At 41.1% G+C, this 17894-nt stretch overlaps 1 protein-coding gene across 1 annotated transcript in view; it reads left to right on the forward strand.

Annotated features, from left to right (window-relative positions):
- The first annotated feature begins 213 nt into the window (after positions 1-213).
- The window catches only part of ZNF704 (zinc finger protein 704), a 235561-nt gene continuing 217880 nt past the window's right edge, over positions 214-17894 (forward strand). Inside the window, exon 1 of the mRNA XM_045063173.1 lies at positions 214-1035. Within this exon, the coding sequence (XP_044919108.1) occupies positions 511-1035 (525 nt within the window). The 5' untranslated portion in view covers positions 214-510. The remainder of the gene's footprint in view (positions 1036-17894) is intronic.

The following is a 17894-nucleotide window of genomic DNA, read 5'->3' on the forward strand; positions in this document are numbered from 1 at the left end:
GCTGCGAGGAATGGCTCGCGAAGAGGGGGGCGGTGGTGGAAAACACACAACACAAACAGCTCGCGCGGAGGGACGGCAGCTGTAGGCCAGGACCGCGCGGGCGCAGCGGGCCGGGAGAGGCGCGCGCGGGCCCGGCCGCCGGCCGCATGGAGCGCAGCGCGGCCCGCGGCTCCGGGGCGGTAGCGGCGGCGGCGGCGGCGGCGGCGGCGGCGGAGGCGGCAGCGCGCCGCTCGCTCACACCCACCCCCGCCCGCGGCCGCCGCGCCGCCCCGCCGTAGCCGCCGGCCGCCGGCGTCCCCGCGGGCCGGTCCAGCGAAGGCGGCGCCCGCGCCTCTGCAGCCAGTGGCAGCCACAAGCCCGGGGAGGCGGCTCCCGCAGCCCCCCGCAGCCCCCCGCAGCCCCGCGCCCGGGGCGCCTGCGACCACAGCGGCCGCCCAGGGGAGGAAGAGGAGGAGGAGGAGGTGACAAACTCTCCGGCTCCGCGCCGCGGCTGGCAGCCCGCGGTCAGGCATGCAGGCGCGGCGTCTAGCCAAGCGCTCCAGCCTGGGCAGCCGCCGGGGGGGCGCCGCGTTGCAGGCGCCCGGACCCGCGCCTGCCAGGGAAGGCACCTTGCCCGGCCTCCCACCGCTCGGCCCGGGCCCGGCCGCGGCCCCAGCCCCGGCCCCGGCCCTGGCTCCGGCCCCGGCCCCGGCCCCGGAGAGCTGGAGGCCGCCGCTGCCGCCACCGCGCAGCGCCGGGACCGGCCCCCCTCGGGCCGCCGGGGCCGCCGCCGCCTCGTCGCCTGTGCTGCTGCTTCTGGGGGAGGAAGACGAGGACGAGGAAGGCGGGAGCAGGCGGCGGAGGGGGCTCGGGCGGGTGGAGGAGAAGCCCCGAGGGGGCGCGGAGGAGGAGGATGACGACGAGGAAGACGAAGACGAGGAGGTGGTCGTCGAGGTGGTGGACGGCGACGACGACGAGGAGGACAGCGAGGAGCGCTTCATGCCCCTCGGCCCCGGCCGTGCGGTCCCCAAGGGCCCGGCCCGGGGCGCGTTGAAGGTGCGTGCTGGGCACGGCGGCGCGCGCGGGACCCGCCAGCCCCGGGAGAGAGACGGGCCCGGGCCCCCGGGCGAGGCGCGGGCTGAGGCCGGGGACTGGCGACCGGTGGAGGCCGGGCCGGGAGGGGTGTGTCAGGCGGCGCCGGCGGCGGAGCGAGGAAACTGATGAGCTCACACCTCGGGCCCCCAGCACCTTTCCGAGGCGGTCGCTGCCCCATTCCTCAAAGGCCGGGTCGGGTTTGTTGTCTCGCGTGGGTGCAGGGAAAGGACACTTCTCCCTAGCGAGGTGGGGAACTTGGAGATGGGACGACGTAGGCGCGGGTTTGCGCCCGGTGGGGACGCGCGAGGTAAGAGGGGGTGAGATTTTATTCTTCGCAGAGGAAGCAGGAGTGTCCTCCCTATTTTTGAGGGCTAGTCAAGCTTACTGAAACTAGCAAGCAGCTTCTCTCTTGTCAACCTTTCAATCCCTTCTTCATCCAAGAACAATTGTTGATGAGTTTCCATCACAGATGTTTGTAAGGCAACCTCTAAACCCAAAGCGAGAAACCAAGCCCTTGGTTTCTAAATGCATTTTGCTGGCAGCTTTTGGGAATGCCCGCGCCCCCCCCCCAACTCCCCTCTTTAAACTCGACATTGTTTAGCATTTGGGTTTTTTTCCCCCTCCTCAGAATTGCAGATTTGGGGGGGGGGGGGAAATCGGGAAAAGTGGAGGTTATTTGGCATTTAAAATGGATGTGAGTTTCTGCTGAGAATTCTAGTGAAGTCTCTTGTGCACTGAAGCACTGGGAGATCTTTCCGTTTGTGTATCTTCAGGAGATAAGGGGTTTATTATTACACAACTGACTGGCTGGGCTTTCAGGCATGCGATTGGACAAAGCAAACCACGTTGAGGTTCATGCACAGTGTATGTTGCTAAGAAGTTTTGAGGGCAGCAAGTGGTAGGCGATGAAGTTAGTGCTTTTTCTCGAAAGCGGTTCTTAAAATCAACTATTTACTGGAATTTTCAGAGGATAGTGGTATATCAGGAAGAAAAAGAAATACATAAACAAGTGAGCTTAATAGAGACTGTTTATCTCCTGGGGCTTGGGGAAAAGGAAAAAACTCCTCAAAGCATGAAATTGCAATTCCAAAGAAATGCTAAACATCAGCATTTAGAAAATCCCCAGAATAGACATAGGCACAAGTTTCTTTCCTAGACCACCCTGGAAGTACCAGCTCTAGGAGTGAGAAATTTTCAGCAAGTAGTCATTGGGGATGATATTTTTTGACAGTTGCGTGTTGGAATCCAAACCGAGAGCACTCTCATTACCACCGTCTGCTAAAAAGCCTGCATTGTATGGCTACAAGATATAACTGGGTTTAGAATTAAGTCACATGGCATCAGTGATACTGAGTAAGGAGAGCAGTGATTCCTTAGTGTTTTTTTCCAGCAATACTGAAAATATGTCTTGTGGCTTATAGTTTGTGACAGAAAAATCATAATTTATGCTGTGTGATCAAAGTAAACCCAATGTAGGGAAAAAAAATCAAACCTATAGAAACAGGATAACAGGGTGTGGTAATTCACATTATCAAAAAAGATTATTCACATCTCCAAACAGATTTCTGTTAACTTTTTTAAAAAATCGGTTTCATTTCATAACATTTCTTGGGCCCACAGCTTTTTAGTAATGTATGTAATGAATAGTTTGAGGTATAATTCTTTTCACTTTTTACTGCTTGAATGACATCTTGACACTGGATCTGAAGAGATTTTCTAATGGAATATAGCAGATCATTTTATTCTAATGCATATAAAATATCAACAACTTCTGAATATACGTATGCATTCATTTATTCAAATATTTATTGAGCATCTCCTGGGTGCCAGGTGCTATTCTAGAACATAGCAGTGGGCACCTTCCAGATGCTCAAACCTAGTAGGAGGAGTCATAGCAATAATCAAACAAATAAGTGTGGTGCTTGATATTGTAAGAGTCTAGGAGGAAGAAGAGAAGGCTACTATGGGGTAGACCTCCCTTAGGAGGGGACATTTGATCTGAGACCTGAGACATGTAGTTTGGGAAGATCTGTCCATTGGAGGGAATAACAATTGCCAAAGTCCTGAGGTGGGAGGGATAAAGAGATGAGGATGGCTAGAACTTGGGAGGTAGGAGCTCTGTCAACGAGGCAGGTAGGAGCCAGCAACCTAGGGCTTCGTGGGCTTTTCGAAGTAGAATATGAAGTCTTTGGGAAGTCTTAGGCTGTAAAGGCATACAAGGTGATTTGTATACTCAAAAAAAAAAAAAATAATTGCTGTTGTATGGATTGTAGACGACAGCAAGGAGAATCAGGGAGACCGTTAGGCGGTTGTTGCTGTAACCAAGGTGGGAGCGGAGGGCAGCTTAGACTAGGCTGACAGGAATGGAGTTAGAAAGGAGGAGACAAATTCAGGATCTGTTGTGAAGATTGACGTGTAAGGACTTGCTGATGGATTAGGGGAGGATGGTAAAGGAGTGAGAAGCCCCACTGTAAAGGTTTTCTGAATGTGCCATTTGCTGAGATTGGGAGAACTGGGGACACAACAGATTTTTGTGAAGGAAAAATCAAGTGTTCTTCCTGGACGTGTTAAGTCTGAGATGACAATTAGGCATGTAAATGGGAATGTAATTAAGCAGCTGGCTGTAGGTTGTGGAGCTGGGGGGAGAGGTCAGGGCTAGAGAGAAAAATCTGGGAGTCAGCAGCATGTTGATAATCATTTAAAGCTGGGGACTAGGAAGGGAGTGCAGTAGGTCCAGAGAGGAGAGCCGTGAGCCAGACTTGGGCATAGCCTTGTTCAAGTTTGGGTGTAGGAGGAGAAGCCAGCAAAGCTGGACTTGAAGCAGCAGCCAGACAAGTCGAAGGAAAACTAGAGAATGAAAGTCCTGTAAGCCAAGGGAGGAAATCATCCTAAAGGTAGAGAGTGGTGAGCTGTGTTAAATACTACTGGGATGTTGAATAAGATAAGCATAGAGACGTATCCACTTAGATAAAATAATGTGAAACGTATCAGTATTCTTGACAAAAGAATGTGAAGACAGTGATGTAAATACAGCGGGCAGAGCAATGAATGGGAGTTGAGGACATAGTGAGACATATGAAAAACTATTTTAACAAGTTTTGTTGGAAAAGAGCAGAGAGAAGGGGGAATACCTAGAGGGCATATAGTCTAGATTTTTTTTTTTTTAAAGATAGGATACAGTAGACTCTAGGTACTATAGCATTATGGGAATTTTCTGGTGCGTCTGGCAGATGCCTTCATTTTCTACTGCTGTGTACCAAATTACTACAGACTTTTTGGCTTGCAGTAGTCTGTGGGTTAGGAGTCGAGGTTCCACTTAACTGGTCTGTTGCTGAGTCTCACATGGTTGCAATCAAGGTGTTAAACCAGCTGTTTTTTTATCAGAAGTCCTAACTGGGGAAGAACGCACCTACAGGTGTATTGAGGTTGTGAGCAGAATTCATTCTCCTGCATCTAGGTCTGAGGGTCCCAGCTTCTTGCTGGCTTTTGCCTGAAGGTTGCCCTCAGCTCCAAAATACACTTTCCCCCACCTCTGCTCCCCTGTTACTTGTGCTTCCACAACATGACCTCTTACTTCATCAAGCCAGCAAGGGGAATCTTAGCGCCTGTCTTAGCAAGTTAAAGTCTCATATAATTAATTCCCTCTAATAACAGGAACAATACTCCATCATTTTTGCTATATTCTATTGTTAGGAGTGGGTTATGAGTTCCACTTAATGGAAGATTTTCAGGAGATATATATATTTATACACACACACACACACACACACGCCTCGGAGGAGGGTGAGGAAAATTCTTGGGAAAGTCACAGTGGAGGAGATCTGTAACCCAAGTACAGGGGTTGGCCTTTGACAGAAGCAAGGAAACTTTCTTCCACTGAATTAAAGAGAAGGTGGAGAAGACAGGCCCAGATGTGGGCAGTTGTATATTGGATGACAGTCAGGTGACATATTTGTCTATGGCTTCTATTTTCCCCATGCAGCAGGGGGGTGATGGGGGGCCATCAGCTGAGAGTGGAGGAGAGTTGAAGTAAGAGTTGAAGGCATGACACAGTGCTGTGGGAGAGTAGGAGAGCAAACATACTGAGAAAGCAGTAGAGTTTCCAGATAGTATCAGGGACAATCTGATGTCAATGGTTTTCCATTTATGGTGCAAGCAGCCTGTCTAGGTATGTGATTTTTTTCCAGATTCATTCCACTGACTCACGCATGGAACAATAATAATAAATAACGTTTATTGAGTGCCTACTATGGTCAGTACAAGTCCAAGTGTATACTGTCATTCCAACCTTATTAAATATTCAGGAGTCAGGCATTATTACTATAATCCTCATTTTATGGAAGTGATAAGCAACTTAACGATATACAGGTATTGGGTGGCAGAGCAGGTGTTTGAACCCTGGAAAGCTGAACTTCAGTGCTACCACCCATATGCCTTATACTATACTGTTTCTTTGCAGACAACGTAGACAGCAGGATTCAGTAGGGATAGGGTTTTGCCAGGTGGGTGAGCAATGGAAAGAAAGAGAAGAACATATTGTTGAGGAAGTTGGCACAGCTGTGACTCTAATGATGGGCTATCGGATTTAAGAGAAGTAAGGACGGGGCGGGGGGAGCGGTGAGGGATAGTGAAAAGGCCATAGATCAATGGATTGGAGAAAACAAAGAGTTAACCAATAAAGTCAATAAAAGAATGGGAATAAAATGCAGGGCCGTTTGGATTCCAAAATATCATTTGTATGCATTCAAATGCATATTTGCCAAATATTTATGAGCCAATAACTATAGTAAATGCTTTGTGTGAAGGAGGATCTCATTAGAAACGATGACTTGGTAATCAGTATGACCCCATTCTCCACAACTGAGGACACTGACTCAGAAGTGAAATACCACACCTGACATAGTGTAGCCACAGGTTCGTATCCATGGCCTGTGCTTTTAGTCACTATACTGGAATTTCCCATAATTTACTTGCCCATTTACTTCCAGGAGGACTAGTGATGGCTAAGGAGGTTGAGGATTAGATGCTTTGAAGTATCTGGGATATATTGCTCAATTGTTATAATGGACACTAATTTAGACTTTAAATGAGATAACAAGAGAAACTTCGTATTACAGTTTTCAATTCCTGATCAAAGGAGGCTTACATATTTATCTGCAGTGGCAAGATTCTACTTTCCACTCCCCTCAAAATGTGAACCTCCTAGGGGCTCCTATATAAGAAATACTAAGTAGAATAGTAAACAATATCCTTATCCAGAGTTTAATTTAAAAAATACAAGAACACTGCCGAATGGAGGAAGGATTCCCTAGTAAGTTGTTATTCAATGAAACAAAATAGTAGGAGTAGAGATGATAAGGCCAAGGGTTGTGCTCTGGGATGCTGTATATTAGTGTAAGGATAAGAATGGAAGCATCTGGGGACGCCTGGGTGGCTCAGTTGGTTAAGCCACTGCCTTCGGCTCAGGTCATGATCCCAGTGTCCTGGGATCGAGTCCCACATCGGGCTCCTTGCTCCACGGGGAGCCTGCTTCTCCCTCTGACTCTGCCTGCCACTCTGTCTGCCTGTGCTTGCGCGCGCTCTCTCTCTCTCTCTCTCTCTCTGACTAAATAAATAAAATCTTTAAAAAAAAAAAAAGAATGGAAGCATCTGAAGGGATTGATAATTTAGTGGCATAATACACTTAAGAAAACACTGAACATGGAAGACTGCTAGTGCTTCTATCAAAATTGCATCTTTTGAAAAACTGTGAAGAAAGACTTTTAAATGAGATAATATATGTCTAAGTTCCCACTTTGGGTGCTCAATAAATATTAATTGAATGGAATCTGCTTTCTATGTGCCAGCTCTTCAGGGATGGTTAACTCATCTATTAGACTATATCTTGAATATCAGATGACTTTAAGAATCCTTTGGCAGGGTCTGTGCAGCAAACACTGAATTCCAATTTGCTAACAAGCATGTGTCTTGCAAATGGTCTGTCTTGGCTCGAGGGAAAAGCATGTGCTTAAGATACCAGACAAAGTTGTCATTCACTGAAATGTAGACTGCTGGAGTTGGAAGGGAAACAGAGATTATCTAGTAATCCAATACCCTCGTTTGACCACTGAAGGCACCGAGACCATGAAAGGTGGAATGCCTTGTCCTGAGAGGGTTGCTTAGCAAGTTTGGTGGGGCCAGGATTAGCACCCTGGTCTGCCAACCCAAAGTTACGGCCTTCCTTTCTGGGTTAGTTTCTTGGGCCTCAGAATGTTCTGCAGTTCACTGCCTCAGAACTGTGGCTAGAGAAGTCACAGCTTTCTGAAGTGGTCTGTCACTGCTTATCGACTTCTATTTTTAGAATGTTCCTCCTAGATAAAGTGCCTCAGGTAGAGGTGGCCTCACTGTGGCTGTGGTAGCATGTGATAGGATGGGCAGCCCCCCCCCCCTCCTGGGAATCCTGCCCAGGCCAGTCCTCTGTGCAGTTTCCAACGGACATGTGTACTCAGCCCTCAAATGGGACCTCGCCTCCTCCACCACAATTTTACTACCAGTTGACTATGGAAGCATTAGAAGAAAGAGGAGGAAAAGTGAGAAGTCAAGCCTTACCCCCAATCTTCTTATCCCACCTCTTTGCAAGGAGTCAGACAGAAACCTACAGCCCTGTGTGTGTTTGATTTCTTAAAATATAGAGACCCCATTCATTTGTAAGTCTGGCCCGGTCAGATTACTGTGTCTTCCATCCAAGAAGGGCTCGGAGAGGAGAAGCATGGGAGCATTTTCGTCCCTACCTTCTGACCTACATGGAACAGCTGGTCTTCTCACAGCGACCAAGTGTGGTAAAGTAGAAGAAACTTGACCTTTCAGTTGCCCTGTGCAATCTCATTTTACGGTAAATGTATAGTTTCCATTAGGATTTCTGAAATATTTGAGAATATTCCGAGGCTCTCATAACCAGCCTTCTAGCCCATCCAAATCCGTATCATTGAAAGAAGGATGACTTCCTTTGGTTTGCTTGTCCATGCTCCTTTACCTCATTCCCACAGTGGATGATAAGACCTACCTTCAGGGAGCCCAAAGTCTAATAAATTCCTGCCAGATTGTCTATAAAGAAGTTCTAATTCCTTTTCCCTCCTTATCCCTAACACCAAGATTAGATCTACTGAGAGACCTTATTTGGCTACCACAATGGATGTAATTTTGATATATACCCTAAAACAATTATAGCCAAACAATCTGTATGAAGAAGATGTTATGGTTTGGCCAGGAGGTGATTTCTGAGTAGCTAGTCTAAGCATGAGTTTAAAATCACTGAACCTGGCAAATAACCTTGGGTTGTTCTTACTAACTGGACAAAGCGGAACAGGATATAACTGAGATATATGCAGTAGAATTAGAGTGATTAAATTTTTACACTTCATTGAGAATACTGTTTTTAGAAAATCCAGTGTTACAGTTTATATACAGGGGAAAGAGGCTCAACTTGAGTTTTGAAGGCAGGTCTGTACTTTCAGGGTAAAAAGTTTGCAATAACATACAAAAGGGGTATGTTTATCCTGTAGAACTCCGTGGGGCCTTGAGGTACAAAGAGAATAAAAGGATCCTGCTTGTCTGTTGCTCTGTGAGGACTAACTTAGAGTGTGTTATCTTGACGCTATGCCCAACAGTTACCAGTGACACACTTGCTTTCCTTAAGTTCTTGTCATAATGGAAGGTTAAGTGAAAGTAAAATCTCCTTGATTCAGACTAATTGGGGATGGCTCGTCAAAATAAGTGAATGTTGAAAGTGCTGCAACATTTTAAATTAAACCCCATTTTTAAAGAGGCTGTGTGCCTTGAAATATGATTTTATAAAACCTGCAGACAGAATAATTATAGTCCATTAGTGTGACTGACCTTCATTGTGGGCTCATTAGTGACGTGGGAGAGAACAGGCTTGAGTCAAAGCAGGTGATCCTGCTGGCTGCCCCTCACCCCACTGTTACTTCTCTGTAGATCCAGAAGGGATACAACAGACTCTGGGTTCAAATTCTACCATCTCCCCTTAATAGTTGCATGGCTTATCAGGTTGTTTAATGTCTCTATGCTTCAGTGTTAGCATCTATGAAATTGGGATAATATTGTCTTGTCGTTGCCTATTATTATTGAAAATGACCCAAAGAGCTCCTGAAATTTGATATGGATGGCAGCTTATTTCCTTTACGCTTTCAGAAAGGAATCTTTTGTAAAATTTTCCTCAAGGATCTCAAATCCCACAGTTATTGTGACTATTACAAATTTCTCTTTATTTCATGCTATGGAGATATTTAAAAATCTACTTCCTGAAGTGACTTTGTTCATCTGAACTCTCTGGTGTTTCGTTGTATGTGTGGTGAGCTTGAATCTTCCTTTTCATCTCAGGAAGCTGTGAGTCATTTATCAACTTGTGCAAAAAGGATAGAGGTGTTCTATCTCTTAGGTTCATCAGTCTGTTCAGATCTATAGCTCTTATATTGAAGTAAATCTGGCTACAATCCAAAGGGGCGAGAAGAAGCTTACCATATACAATGTGTGCTGTTAAAAGCTGCGGTAGAAATACAGTGATGTCATCTTCTACCACCTCTAACTTGCAAATAGCTAAGAATCTCTGAGGTGTGTGTTTGCCCTTCCCATCATCCTCTGCATTTCTGTTCAGGACCTGTTGTACTTTTGTTTGGTGAAGAAGTCATTCTTTGTTTTTTCAGTAGATGGGGATGTATAGCCTAAAGTGTACCTTTAAAGTCTTGTACCTATTTGCTTCTGTTATTGGGGGGATATCCAGAAGGAGGAGAAAAGGACACTGAGCTTAAATAACTTGGGGAAATTCTGGTTAAAAACAGAGGCACAGATTTTCTTAAGTTACAAAATATTTTAAACATATAAGAAATTAGGAGAGTAGTACAACACTCATATACCTATAAAGAAGTTATGGATCAGAGATACCAAGGGCCATTTTGGGTTTCTAAGAAGGTGAATATAGGTTGTGGCATTTATATATTTATTAGATTACAGGCCCTTTTTTCTGGAGCATCTTTTCCTTTGGGTAGATTTTAGGAAATACTGGTTTATAATTATTTTGTAAATGAGAAATCCATGGATAACCATGGTCTTGGGATAAATCCATGGTCTTGGGATAAATAACTAAAACTGCCTTATTAAAGAAATAAATTGTCATGTGTAGAGAAAGATTAAAATGTCATTTGGGGTGGGAGAGTGTGCCTGGGTAGCTGTCAGTTAAGTGTTCAACTCTTGATTTTGGCACAGGCATGATCTCAGGGTTGTGAGATTGAGCCCAGCTAGCATCAGGCTCTGTGCTGATATGGAGCCTACTTAAGATTCTTTCTCTCCCTCTGCTCACCTCCCTGCCCCCATCACGCTCTCTCTTTCTCTAAAAAAAAAGAAGAAAAAGTTGTTTGTGGATCATGCAGTCTTCAAAATATTCCCCTCATAAAGCTGATAATTTTTTCAGTATCAAGTTTCTAAAAAAAGAGAGAGAGAGAGAGACTTATTCATTGTGGTAAATTTTCACTTGTATATCTGTGAATACTGTTTTTGTGTGTGAAATTTAAAAACTGGTAGAGAACACTACCTTTCTTGGTAAATCGAGCTCTACTATGGGTCTGGTGGAGGAGATGGGAGGTGTGAGAGGTGCTATCATAGCAGAATTAAAAGTGCTGAGGGAACAGAAAATCACAAGGTGTTTACGCTCCAGAAAATGTATTCAATGATACGTTTTCCACAGTATAAAGGAAAAATGATTTAAAATATCAGAATAGTCTAAATAACAAGAACATATGAAATCACTAGGACGGTGAGATTGACACATTTCCTGTAAACAAGAGTATGACTATTGCAAAATAGGAGGTTAAGCTTTTGTGAACACCAAATACTTTGTGTAAGGGCTCTTTATTGTATACTGTTCAATATTTATACCAGTATTACCCAAAATTTAATGCATCCTAATTTATAGGGGGCCCTCATAGTTAACTTCATTTGACCCTCTTTGTGATCTGGAAGATGTATATTATTAATCCCATTTATAGATATGGAAAATAAGCCTCAGAGAAGATGGGGAAATTTCTTTCTTTCTTTCCTTCTTCCTATCTATCTATCTATCTATCTATCATAATTTTGTATCAGATGACATAGGTATTTGTCAAACACTGTTGAAAACAGTGGGTTCAACAGACTTTAAAAATAATTGGAATTTGTACTTAAGCAACAGTGGTAATTTAAACAGTGAGAAGACTTTATTTTGGAGTAAATTATGAAAACAATATGAAATGCAATTTTCATAAACACTTTCATATAGCTTGTGCATGCTTCACAAGTCAACTACAAGTGCTTAGTAAAGACCAAACCTCACTAATTTCTATTAATTTGGGCTAGGACTCAAAGTTTATTTAATAATAATTTTTTAGAAAATTAAGCTGTTGAAGCATTCAGAGAAAAACAACTTGTTCCAAAGAAGGGAACCCCCATAAGACTATCAGATTTTTCAGCCAATACATTACAGACCAGATGGGAGTAACATGATATATTTAAAATGCTAAAAGGGAAAAAAATTCTAACCAAGAATACTCTACCAAGAAAGGTTGTCATTCAGAATTGAAGAAGAGATAAAGAGCTGTCTAGACAAACAAAAGCCAAAGGAATCCATCAACACTAAACCAGCCTTACGAGAAATGTTAAAAGGGCTTCTTTAAGCTGAAAAGAAAGGGTACTAATTAGTAACAATAAAACATGTGAAAGTAAAACTCTCACTGGTAAAGGTAAATGTAGTGAATCAGTCACTTACAAAGCTAATGTGAAAGTCAAAAGACAAAAGTAGTAAAAATAACTATACCTATAATGACTAAAGGACACACAAAATAAAAAAGATGAAAAAATGTTACATCAAAAACATAAAACTTGGGGAAGAGGGGTAAAATGGTAGAGTTTCAGAATGTGTCCAAACTTAAGTTGCTCTTATCTTGTTGTAAAGTAGACTGTTAGGGTATAACCACAAAGCAAAAACTTATAGTAGATACATAGAAAATAAAATGAGAAAGGAACCTAGGCGTAACACTACAGAAAATCATTAAACCACAAAGGAAGAAAGCAAGAGGACAATGGGACAGAGAGAAATAGGTGGAAAACAGTTAATAAAATGGCAATAATTACATACCTATCAATAATTACTTAAATGTAAATGAAACAAATTCTCTGAACAGAAGACACAGAGTAGCTAAATGGATTAAAAAACAAGACCTATCAAAAACAAACAAACAACAAACAAGAAAAACCAAAACCCATTTATATGCTGCCTTCAAAAAACTCACTTCAGATGCAAGGACACAACATACTGAAAATGAAGGGATGGAATCAAGCTGTTTCATGCAAATGGAAACCAAAAGAAATCTAGGATAGCAAAAAAACCCATTAAAACAAAAATTGTAATAAAAGACAAAGATGGGTATTACATAATGATAAAGGGATCACTCCAGCAAGAAGATATCACACTTGTTAATATTTATGCAGCCATTAGGAGCACCTAATATATAACCTAAGTATATAAAATGAATATTAACAGATTTACAGGAGAAACTGACACCAATACAATAATGTTAGGGGACTTTAATATCACTTATATCAATGGATAGATGATCCAGGCAGAAAATCAATAAGGAAATATCAGCATTAAATGACATATTTGGTCAGATGGACTTAATAGGTATATACATCCAACCTGCAGTACACACATTCTTCTTGAGGATGTATGGAATCTAAGTATACATATTGTTCAGGGTAGACCATATGGTAGGCCACAAAACAAGGCTCAGTAAATTCAAGAAGGTTGAAATCATGTCAAGCATCTTTTCCAATCACAATGGTATGGCACTAGAAGTCAATTACACATAGAAAGCTGGAAAAATCACAAATATGTGGAGATTAGGTCATGCTACTGAACAACCAATGGGTCAATGAAGAAATCAAAGAAGAATTTAAAAAAATACCTTGAAACAAATGAAACTGGACATTTAATATACCAAAATCTATGAGATGCAGCAAAAGCTCTAAGAGGAAAGTTTATAGCAATACAGGCCTACCTCAAGAAACAAAAGAGCCTCAAATAAACAATCTAACATTATGCCTTGGGGAACTGGGAAAAGAGCGAAAGAAGCCCAGTATTGGTAGGAGGAAGGAAATAATAAAACAAATAAATGAAATAAGGACTAAAAATGCAATGGAAAAGATCAATGGAATTAAAACCTGGTTCTTCGAAAAGATAAAATTGGCAAACCTTTAACTAGACTCACTAAGGGGAAATGAGAAAGGGGCTGAAATAAAATCAGAAATGAAAGAGAAGTTACAACTGATACCAAGGAACTACAAAGGATCATAAGAGACTACTACAAATGATTATATGCCAAAAAATTGGACATTCTAGAAGAAATGGATAAATTTCTAGAAACATACAAAATCTTGAAAAAAATAGAAAATTTGAATAAACTGATTGAAAGCAAATAGATTGAATCAGTAATCAAAAAATGCCCAACAAATAAAAGTTTAAGAGCAAGCGGTTTCACTGGTTATTCCTACCAAATGCTCAAAAATTTAATACTATCTTTTCCAAACTTTTTAAAAAAATTAATGAGAGGGGAATGCTTCTAAATTCATGTTTAGGGAGATTGGGAGGGAGACAAACCATAAGTGACTCTTGATCTCACAAAACAAACTGAGGGTTTCTGGGGGGAGGGGGTTTGGGAGAAGGGGGTGGGGTTATGGACATTGGGGAGGGTATGTGCTTTGGTGAGTGCTGTGAAGTGTGTAAACCTGGTGATTCACAGACCTGTACCCCTGGGGATAAAAATATATGTTTATAAAAAATAAAAATTATAAAAATGGAAAAAAAATTCATGTTTAGAGGCCAGTATTACTATGATACCAAAATCAGACAAGGACACCACAAAAAGAGAAAATTACAGGCCAATATCACTGTTGAACATAGATGCAAAATCTTCAATAAAATCTTAGCAAACTGAATTCAGCAACACATTAAAATGATCATAAACCATGAGCAAGTAGGATTTATTACAGGGATGCAAGGATGTTTCAAGATCCATAAATCAATTAATGTGACACACCACACTAAAAAATGAAGGGTAAAAATCATATCATCTGAATAAATGCACAAAACACTTAACAAAATTTAACATCCATTTATTATTTTTAAAAAAACAACTCAGTGAAGTGGGTATAGATGGAACATACCTCAGCATAATAAATTCCATATAAGACAAGCTCTCAGCTAACACTATACTCAGTGGCAAAAATCTGAAAATCTGAAACCTTTTCCTTTATGATCAGAAAGAAGATCCCCACTCTCACCACTTTTATTCAACATAATTATATTAGAAATCTTAGTCATAACTTTGAATCAATAAGAAGAAAGACATCCAAATTTGAAAGGAAAGAGTAAAACCGTCAGTATTTGCAGATGACATGATTTTATATATAGAAAGCCCTAAAGATTTCACCAAAAATCTGTTAGATCCAATATATGAATTCAGTAAAATTGCAGGGTACAAAATCAAAATGCAAAAATGTGTTGCATTTTTATATACTAACAATGAACTATCAAAAAGAGAAATTAAGAAAAACCCATTTGCAATTGCATTAAAAATAAAAAAAATATCTAGGAATAAATTTAGCCAAGGAAGTGCAAGACCTATACACTGAAACCACAAGACATTGAAGAAGACACAAATAAATGGAAAGATTACATACTCGTGGACTGGAAGAATTAATATTGCTAAGATGTCCGCATTTCCAGAGCAATCTATAGATTTATGTGTAACCTCCTATTAAAATACCGAAGGCATTTTTCACAGAAATAGAACAAACTTTCTAAAATTTGTATGGAACCACAATAGATCCCAAATAACCAAAGCAATCTTGGGGAAGAACAAGCTGGAGTCATTACACTTTTTGATTTCAGGCTATATTACAAAACCATAGTAATCAAAACAGGGTGGTATTACCAATAAAACAGACACTCAGTTCAATGGAACAGAATAGAGAGCCCAGAAAGAAACCCATGCTTATATGATCAATTAATTAATTTATGACAAAGGAGATAATAATATACAATGAGGAAAGGGAAACCTCTTCCATAAATGGTGTTGGGAAAGCTGGACAGCTACTTGTAAAAGAATGAAACTGGCCCACTATCTTATACCATACACAAAAATTAATTCAAAATGAATTAAACACTTGAATGTAAGACCTGAAATAATAAAACTCCTGAAGAAAACATAAGAGGTTTGCTCCTTGACATTGGCCTTGGTGATGTTTTTTTGGATCTACCCCCAAAGCAAGAACAGCAAAAGCAAAAATAAACAAATGGGACTACATCAAATTAAAAAAGCTTCTGCACATTGAAGGAAACTATTAACGAAATGAAAAGGCAGTGTACTGAATGGGAAAGGATATTGCAAATCATATGTCTAATAAGGGATTAATATCTAAAATATGTAAAGAACTCATACAACTCAACAACAACAACATTCCAATTAAAAAGTGGGCAGAGTATCTGAATAGATATTTTTCCAAAGAAAATGTTAGCTAACAGGTACAAGAAGAGATGCCGACCATCACTCATCATCAGGGAAATGCAAATCAAAACCACAGTGAAATAAAGGAAACCCTCATGTGCTATTGGGGGGAATGTAAATTTGTATAGGCACTATGGAAAGCAGTATGGAAGTTCCTCAAAAAATTAGAACAACCTATGATCCAGTAATTCTGCTTCTGGGTATATATTCAAAGAAAACTAAAACGTTAATTCAAAAAATATATATATGCACTTCTATGTTTATTGCAGCATTATTTACAATAGCCAAGATAGGGAAACAACCCAAGTGTCCATTGATGGATAAATAGATAAAGATGTGATACGTAAACACACATACCTATACACAATAGAATACTACTAAGACATAAAAAAGAATGAAATCTTGCCATTTGTGATAGCATGGATGTACCCATTATGCTAAGTGAAATAAGTTAGACAGGGGCTCCTGCTTGGTTCAGTGGGTTAAAGCCTCTACCTTTGGCTCAGGTTGTGATCCCAGGGGCCTGGGACTGAGCCCTGCATCTGGCTCTCTGCTCAGTGGGACGCCTGTTTCTCCTTCTCTCTCTCTGCCTGCCTCTCTGCCTACTTGTGATCTCTGTCAAATAAATAAATAAAATCTTTAAAAAAAAAGTTAGAGAAAGACAAAAACCATATGATTTCACTTATATGTGGAATCTAAAAAACAAAACAAAACTCATGGATATAGAGAACAGATTGGTGGTTGCCAGAGGGGACAGGTTTGTAGGGTATGTGAAATGGGTGAAGGGGATCAAGAGATACACACTTCCAGTTATAAAGTAAATAAGTCATGGGGATGTAATGTACAATGTGGGCACTGTGGCCAATACTGTTGTAGTTCAAATTTGAAATTTACTATGAAAGCAAATTTTAAAAGTTCTCATCACAAGAAAAAAAAATTCATAAATTTTGTATCATGACAGGTGGAAATGGACTTAATTGTTGTGATCATTTACCAATGTATACAAATGTGAAATCATTATATGGTACACCTGAAACTAATATAATGTATGTCAATAATATTTCAATGAAAAATATAATTTTGAAAATATTATCAATTAGCACGTTCACATACTTAGAACTCAGAACTAGTTTAACAAAATGAGAGAAATAACGTAAATATTAGAATAAGGATCTTAGAACTTATAAAACTGAGTATATGAAGAGTATCTGAAAGAAAAACATCATGTTTCATTAAGTATTAGTTGCGGTGTCTTAGAAAGGGAGGAAAATGGGCACCTGACTCCATGTAAGCACTGACCTAGTGGCATCTTAAAATGGGAAAGTGGTGGTTGGCAGTGAGAGAGGAGCCACTTGAAGGTCTGAAGTGACCCAAGGTAGGGTTTACAGAAAGAGAGCAGGCACTTCTATTTGCATTTCTTGTTACATGAGTGCTTGGTGGGTGGTTAAGAGGTTCTGAAAATGTGCATTTAGCCATCTGTTGGGTGACAGCAATTTTTTTTAGCTCTTTATTCTTTTTTTTTTAAAGATTTTATTTATTTATTTGACAGACAGAGATCACAAGTAGGCAGAGAAGCAAGCAGAGAGAGAGGAGGAAGCAGGCTGCCTGCTGAGCAGAGAGCCCAATGCAATGAGGGGGGCTCTATCCCAGGACTCTGGGATCATGACCTGAGCGGAAGGCAGAGGCCCAACCCACTGAGCCACCCAGGCGCCTCTTTAGCTCTTTATTCTTATTCTAAAAGAGGTTTCTATTCCAATAGTTTATTCTCTCAACTATATTGATTTTGATCACTTGAGTTTTTCTTGCAATCTAGCATAAAGGTTATTAGGGAAAACTGTTTTTACTTTAAAACTTTTAATAGATATGTTATAGTTTTCACCATTTGTAAACTATGCCTGTGTTTTTATGTTAAAGTTGAAAATACCTTAAAGCTCTTATTTAAATTCAGTCATCAGTTGGTGGTTTGATTGTTAAAAATTTTTTTTGTCTATTTCATTCAATATCATGGTTATTTCATTCAACAATATTCACTCAGCTCCTATTCTTTGCCAGCTGCAAAGGCACAGGCAAGAACAAGACTGGGAAAGAGTTCCTGTTCACGCCATACTTGAAGAGACAGTGGACTTTGTGTACAGTGGTTTGTTACTGAGATAGGAATGTATGAAGGAAGAAAAATACATATATATTACATAATTGATAAACCCCTAGCTATACTGATTTTAAAAA

The sequence above is a fragment of the Mustela putorius genome, unplaced genomic scaffold (assembly GCF_011764305.1).
Source record: "Mustela putorius furo isolate JIRA1106 unplaced genomic scaffold, ASM1176430v1.1 tig00003846_pilon_pilon_pilon, whole genome shotgun sequence".
NCBI lineage: Eukaryota > Metazoa > Chordata > Mammalia > Carnivora > Mustelidae > Mustela > Mustela putorius.